Source organism: Lycorma delicatula, chromosome 5 (assembly GCF_047948215.1).
Source record: "Lycorma delicatula isolate Av1 chromosome 5, ASM4794821v1, whole genome shotgun sequence".
NCBI lineage: Eukaryota > Metazoa > Arthropoda > Insecta > Hemiptera > Fulgoridae > Lycorma > Lycorma delicatula.
In genome coordinates this window covers 152389946-152398115 of record NC_134459.1, presented here as the reverse complement: position 1 = coordinate 152398115, position 8170 = coordinate 152389946, and the positions used below count along the sequence as shown (strand labels likewise).

General features: G+C 28.8%; 1 protein-coding gene across 1 annotated transcript in view; it reads left to right on the top strand.

The window, feature by feature from the left end:
* Nucleotides 1–2405: 2405 nt before the first annotated feature.
* The window catches only part of Sou (required for meiotic nuclear division 5 protein souji), an 84237-nt gene continuing 78472 nt past the window's right edge, over nucleotides 2406–8170 (top strand). The window contains exon 1 of the mRNA XM_075367345.1: nucleotides 2406–2666. Coding sequence (XP_075223460.1) covers nucleotides 2531–2666 — 136 coding nt within the window. The 5' untranslated portion in view covers nucleotides 2406–2530. The remainder of the gene's footprint in view (nucleotides 2667–8170) is intronic.

Below are 8170 nucleotides of genomic sequence, written 5' to 3'. Positions count from 1 at the left end.
TGAAATATATGTATAATAATAATAACCTTACAAAAAATAATTCCTACAATTATTGCAACCCAAATAACTAGAATTAAACTAATAATAATACCAATAATCATATCAATAATTATAGCACCAATCTCAGGAATAAAACAAACATCACTAAAAAAATTAATAGCATATTCCTCAACTACAAACTCACCAGTAATAATCTTTTCATTAATAATTTCAAAACAACATATTTAAATAAGTACTAACTGTTTAAAACAAGCAGTACTGTTAGTTGTACTAACAGTACAAACAGTACTAACTGTTTAAAATAGCCACCTTTGTTACTAAGTTTATTTTAATACATTCAGTGCTGATGATACCACAGTTGCATCATAGAGAGGGAATTGCTTCATGCACACGATGCCACCCATGCATCAAGGGTAAGGCATTCTTCTATACTGTCAGTTATTTTCAGCAACTGCTAAGGGTATTGTTATTGCATATTAGCATAGAGAAAGGATTCTTCAGTTTAGTTTAGTTGTGTAGTTCATTGTTACTTTTTTTGGCTTACACTTGTGCAGAATAGTTCAACATAAATTGTTTTTTGTAACTTTTTGACTGTTTTACAGAAAATCAGGTTAGCACAATTTTTTTTTTTTTAATTTTGTTCATTATATCTTTATTAATTTATTTTAAAAGTGCAATTATCTTGTTAGTAACAAAAGATATTTAGAAAATATATTTTCTTTGAAAATAAACAAAACTAAAAAAATTACTTTTTTAGATTAGAATTGTATCATAGTTAATAATAAAAAAAGTGTAGTTTACTTATAAAATTACTTGATCATAGTTTTGTTATGAAATTTGATTTTGACATGGTTTTTAGGCCTTAATTCATATCTATAAAAAAAAATTACAAAAATTTGCTAAATTTTATGAAAATTAGTACAATATGTCTTCATTTTCACAAGCATTTCAAATAAAAGATACTTGTGGCAAACTTTATTAGTAAAATTTTTGTTAATTGTTCTAATTTTCATGAATTGTAATCTTTAAAAACATAATTGTATGTTATAGTAAAATCTATCTTTTTATAACTAATGGAAGGCCTATGTATATTGTAGAAGATGAAAGTTAATAACCATCTTCTAACATTTTTATTGCAAATAAAAAAAAAACTAATACTTTGAAAAGAGAAATGTTTCAATTTAAATAAATAGAAACTTTATTTGTTTGGGAAATTGCTCTATAATTTTACTAAATTATAACCTAAAAAAATGGCTAACATTGCTGTGACAGAATATTAAACCTTACATTTTAAAAACCATTGAATAACATCCAAGAACAAATGGGAAAATATATGTCAAGAAGCAGTGTAACAGGCAAGTTGCATAACTGTAATTGTTCTTTATATGACTCGCATATGGCATCATTGCATTTTATCAAGGTTCCAATAATTGAAGACAAAAAACATAAGTTATATATGCTATGTTATATAGTAACATAATTTATTTAAAAAAAATCAGCACAGCAGATAAGTAGAGAAAAAAATTCACCAATGAATGTGTTTGTATTATTGCTCATCACTGGTGTAATTTGCGGCTATTTGAAAATATTACTTCAGAGTATTACTAAATACTCTGGCATTCTGAAGATAAATTTTGCATTACAAATTCACATCTTATAGCAACTGATTCTTGAATAAACTAGAATTTTTTTCCTCATTTATTACTTTAATATGAGTATGTTACAATAATAACAAGATGAAACATCTGTTTCTATTATGTTGATAATATTCACAATTTCATGTTTTTAAAATAATATTTATAATCTTTTATACAAAAGATTATAAACATTATTTCTAACGGCGAAATTATAAATTAATTTCTAATAATAAACATTATTATTTTCTTAAGGCGAAGATCGAAAAGTTGAAATGATTAATTTCATATATTTGTGATAGATATGTTAATATGGTTGTTTTCATGTTGATGTGAGACTATGGTTTTAGAATCTCTGTTAACTGAATCCGTTATTTATGCAACATTTCCTGCTTTCAACATAGCTCCTGTGTAGAATTACTTACGTCACTACAGTATATGCTACTGAAAAGAAGATTACGCTAGATTTTGAACATTCCGCGGTAAAACATGAACCTTTGGTAGTTTTCCTGAGACACTTAAAAAAATATCATTTTCGAAAGAATTGCCTTCAATCATTTTCTGAGCAAATAATTTTTTTAAAAGCATTTTTTAAATAATAAAGTTTTATACTATAGGGTACTAAATAATTAAATTTCTTATTTAAAACTGTTACGACATTTAACACTGACACATTTAAAATTGATTGAGAGTTTTTTAATATATTTTATAATATTCTTTTACTTACTTTGTATTAAAGAGGACATCTCTAGAGTCCTTACGTTTATTTATTGATGCATTGTACGGGAAGATGTAATTGCACAGTTTGTCCGGTTATAGGTCTTTGTTTTGTAATGAGATTGTGGTAACTTTTGAGAGAATTTGCGTTGAATTTCGTTATTTTAAGTAATATAGTTATGGAGGCCTGTGTGGCTGTCGAAAGAGAAGTGGAAAAAGTTTTAACAAAGTTTGGTGGAATTAATGAACATGCTAGTCGTGTACTAAAGGATGTGTCAAAACATATAGAATCAATAAAAAATGAACTGGATGAAAGTGAGTACAGATTAGTGCCCCATAAGTATTGTATTATTTTGTACTGCCCATTTTCTTTGTGTATGCTGTGAGTTGTAATTACTTTATTTACGGGAATACCGAAAAATCAGTATTAGATGAGAATAATGTGTGCAATAAGCTAACACTTTGGTTAGCTTGCAGGTTGTGTTTCACAAATGTTTTTTACGTGTTCAATCTATATGATTTATTGAATATGTGTTTCTATTAAGTTTGGTTGCATATGAGGAAACGTTAAATTAGATTTCTAAAGTGACTGTCAAATGTGGAATGTTCTTATATGAACATGACAAGGTTAGGTTACAGAGTACTTTTCACATTAGTATCCAGCAAGGATTTCGACTGTTGCTTAATTTATTTTAAATTGCATTTATTTTGAATGTTAATAAATGATTCATCATTTTCATTCTATTCAGTCATGTTTCCCTCTTTCAAACATTCATCCATTCATTCTGTAAGGATTTCTCCATATCTTTCCATATGTAGAACATTTGTCTTGCGTATAAGGTTCATTGTTATCCTCTGTGCCTTGTCATGTTCTTTTTGTAAAGTTCTTTAAATGGATTCTCATAAGCATTTTTCTACAAGTTGACCTACTTTTTATGCATTAATACTTTTGCTTTTTGTTATGAAGAATGACTTATTCTGAAAAATTAAACTGTGAACACATTTTTTTATACACACCTTTCAGGCTTTTATAGACTACCTTTCAGGCTTTAAGCCTAGGTACAATATTTTATCTAATTTATATTCAGAAACTACTAGTTAATCGTTTGATTATTATTCCTCGCTAGAGCAGATTTTTCACCTTTTGATTGTTTATTCACTGTAAACCATAAAATGGTTAGTTTAAGTGCCAGAAAAGTGTAATGCAAAAAATAGTATTTATAGATAATATCATTGCTACAAAAATCTTTGGTAATTTTATACAGTTATGTTGTCTCCTCAAATTTTTGCCATATTAAAATGCAGTGAAAATAAAGTGGGTACTTATGGATTATAATGGCACCACTATGGTGGGAAGGTTATATATAATAGGTCTGTAAATTTATGATGGTTGTTGGAATTTGTTAGGAATAAAGTAGAAAAACAATTCTCGAAATTGAATTATTTATTCAAATTAACCTTATCTAACCTAAAAGCTTCCTCTTCACAATATGGGAGATATCAGATTCTAAGTGCACACATTTTACTTATAAGTTCACTATTAATTTTAACAAATACTTTTAATTGTTTTACTGATTAGAAGTAGAGCATAGTTATTTAACTTGCCACCAGTCGCGCTGGCTGTAACCTCCCAACGATAGTCGTGTCATTATAATACACAAGTACTAAAAAGTGTTTAAAAGACATGTACATTTATTTCCAGGATCAGTAAGAAATTGAACTAGATATGTCAATTTATGGTCATTTATGTTGAGTTCAGTAATACAAAGGTTGTGAGATTTTGGCCAAATCATTGAAACTGGATGTGCAAAAAATGGGAAGGTCTCCCATAACTGGCAGAATTGTACAGACAGTGTGAGTGAATTAAAAGTGATAAAAAAAATACTTCCTTATTTCTGTTAATACTCATCGACATTACCTTAAAAAAAATATTTGGCTACTACTATTTTAAGTGATAGCATTTATGTAAACAATGGTGATACTAAAATTTCAGCGTAACCCAGATACAACTTTGTGGATCCCAACACCCAGAATGTAGACAGAAAAGCTGTAGTATTAGGTACAGTTGAAGCTTTCCAAATACAGTAATAAAAAGTACCATTTTTTGAGTAACCTGGCTGAATTTGTTTTTTAACATAATTTTCCTGTTCACTCTGCTCGTTCACTGTTTATTTACAGTGATCATGGAATTAAAGATGACGCAGAAGTAATAGCTGACGCTTCAGAGGAACAATAATATTTTCTGATAATTGTGAATTATTAACTTAATAAGTAGGTGATGTTTTTGTTTTATAATTTTTTTTATTACAATATTTGAAAGTAGCAATCTTAAACAAATTAGGCCCATACAGTAACAGGTTGTAATTTAAAGTAGAAATAAATTTAATGTGACAATCTAAGTATTTACAAATTTAAATTTATGAGTTAACATTTTTAAGCTTGTTTTGTAAGTAATGTACATTAAGTATAAAAAAATGAATCTGATAAACTATAATTAGCCTGTCAAAATTCCAACTAGAACCTTAATGAGGAATTTTATCTTACGAGAAAAATTATTGTTTATAAATGTTATGAATATCAAATTTATGATGTTTACTGTTTGAAGTAAAGAACTTTTTTCACCATTTTATCAGTAGGATTTAGGTTCATTTAATGTTAAAAAGTTCATCTTTAATTTGGACTGCAATATACTGTAAATATATTCTTGAGTATCATTAATAAAATGTGTTGTGAAATGAAGCTTACCTAAAATCAGCGGATATATTTATATCACCGTGTCTCAACCTGGAGGTCACGGTGATATGAAAGGAGATTGCAAAATTATCCTATAACTTCACACATAATAATGAAATCATTTTATGAGAAAAATATAATTTATTATAAACATTTTACATATTCCTATGTTTAGTTTTTAGCGCAACTATTGATGAAAAACCCTTTTTACAGAGGTAAGACGTGGTGAAAGGGATTAATATTTTCACTGTTTCTGTGACTAAATTTTCATACTTGCTTCCACAAGCAAGCCAAAATATATCTAAATCTTCAGATGCGAATTGTAATAGTAACATTTTACTGGCAGACATTTTGATGAACTGGTTGTGAATCTCAACTGGCAACTTAGCAGCTGCAATGTTTTCACTAAATGGATTCTAGTATCCATCTGTATAAGAAATCATTGCTATTTTCCAAGAAATACTCTGTCAACTGAATTGTTAGCTTATGCAAAGGCACTTCATGCTATCCAAACTGTAGTTAATAATAGGGACTTCTTCATTCAAATTTTTTTAAATTTAATCTGAAGTGAGTGGAAACATCAAAATTTTTGCTTTGAAGGCGAATAATCCAGATATCAAGTTTCTTAATGAAAGCATGAACTTAGTCTGTTTTTAATGAAATCTTTTATCACATCCTTTTAAATTCACATTCAAGTCGTTTAAATGCAAAAATACATCATCTCAGCTGAGAAAGCCAATGCAACACATATTTACTATCCTATAAAAACATTGAGAATGACATTTCTTTATCCAGGAAAAATATTATTAATCCATCTTATATTTTTAATAACCTTGTTAACACTACCACACGATAACGATCTGATTTTTGTATAGAAGAGATTTTTTCTTTTCGTCCATTTCATCACTTAGTTTAGCAAACAGCCTATTCTGTAATGGTAAATTTTAATAAAATTAACCAACCATTTTTACAGCTTTACAAAGAATTTGAGATTTTTTGTGGTAAGAGCATGTCTGTGGAAAAAGTAGTGCATCTAGTCTGCTCTTGGTATAAGACAATCCCTTAATTTTTTAAGAAATTCACTGTTTTTCATGTTATCATCTTTGCACAATCACTATATACTGCAATAAATTTTGTCCAGTCTTATGTTATCGTTTTTAGTAGTATCAAAAAGACATTTTCGTGCTGCTTGACCAGAAATTGATTTACAAAACAGCATGTTTACTTTGATCTATCCCCATTACATTCATATCTCACCAAACATAAGAACTGAGAAATGTTTGCCACATCTGTTGATTTATCAAATTGAATTCAAAAAACTTCACTTGAACTTGATGAATTATTTGATTACAAATATCAGCAGTGATGTCATCGATTCACCTTGTTACTGTGTTGGTAGAAAGTGGATTTTTTTTATCTATTCTAGCACTGATCATTTCAATTGCAGCAGGCAATATGAGGTTTTCTGCAATTGTATGGAGGTTTGAACATCTTAATTACACTTATTGTTACAAAATAATATTTTTTTAAAATGTCTTTTATCAGTATGGCATGATTTACGAAAAGAAGCTTGTAGATTTCTCAAAGTATGGAATTTTCTTTTGAAAAATTCCAAGTGTTTGCTTTCTTATGATCTGATGTTTAATTTTGTAGGACATTCAAGTTGTCCGGACAAAGTATGCACCGAAGACAAAAGCTGAGTTATTAAATCACAAATGCAAATGTCTACCGAGGCATTTACATCGGTGGCATCCCAGTGAGGCCAGGCTTATTACTATGAGATGTAAAAAGTCAGAGGGCAATCTATGACTCCCGTTAAAGTCCATCAGGGCAAGGAATGGAGGAGGGGTGGCAACCAGAACGTCACTAGGAGGGTGTCTTTCCCTACGGGGTTGGAATTTTGTTTAGTTTCCAAGTGTCAAATTAAGTTTGATGGCTTCATGCTTACATTGGAGAGAACTTGGAAGCAACCAATGCACTGTGGCTTTCCATCCAATGAGGTAAAACAACAATTTAAAAACTGTCATTATACAGTCTTGTCATTTTACCAATCTATTCACTGGACGAAGGTGGCTCACTGTTTTTTTCACAAATTTATCCATTTTGTATAAGAATAATGGGGAAAAAATAGTTTCTACTGTTTGACCACACACTAAAAAACCGAAACCTCAATTATTATTTTCAGTGAAACTGTGCTTATAAAAATATAAATAAAGGCACCAGATGCACACTTCACATTCGAAACTAAACTGATGTTCTGGAATCGTTTATCCCTCTTTTACATTGCTGAGTGCACAATGTGTTCAAATATATCATATGCATTTTTGATAATGATGTTCTCGCAGTGAATATTATGCCAGCAGGCCAGATTACAAGGAGCATGTACACATCTAGTTGAAACTTGTAAATTGCTCATGCTTTTACACTTCATAGATTCATGTTTGTACCTGTCGCTATCAACACAGCTAAACAGTTTTAACTAGGTTTCATTAGGTTGTTGGAGGGAGGGGTGTCATGAAATATTCATTTAGAATAATTTTATTTAGCATGGCCTGTTGGTATATCTAATATAAATTATTATTCCACTTACCAACCAATATAATTAATTATTATGTTCTAGTGCTCTTGGAAGTTATTTTTCCATCTTCAGGAACATCTGATAAACTTGTGTATAATTATTCACTTCACACATTAATTTGATGTATATTAAAATTAAAATAAAGTAAATTTCCATAAATATAACAATTGATGGTTATGTTATAAAATAAGTCATACATTTGTAACTCTAGTTGATAAAAGCATCTCAATTGTTATGTCTATGGTATAAAAGCAGTTTGGCCAACATACAAATCAATAATTATTGTTTAAAATATAGTTTTCAAAATTTTTTGTTCATTTATCAGTTTGTTATTTAAATAGATGTGGAATTTTTCTAAGATATTTATTTTATAAAAGTAATTTGAGTATTCAAGGATAATAAAATTATTTGGATCATAATCATAATCGTGTTCCATGATATATTTGGCAAAATTAGATTGTTCTTCATTTCTCTTAATTATACAGTTGGTGTGTTCTTTAATTCTAAT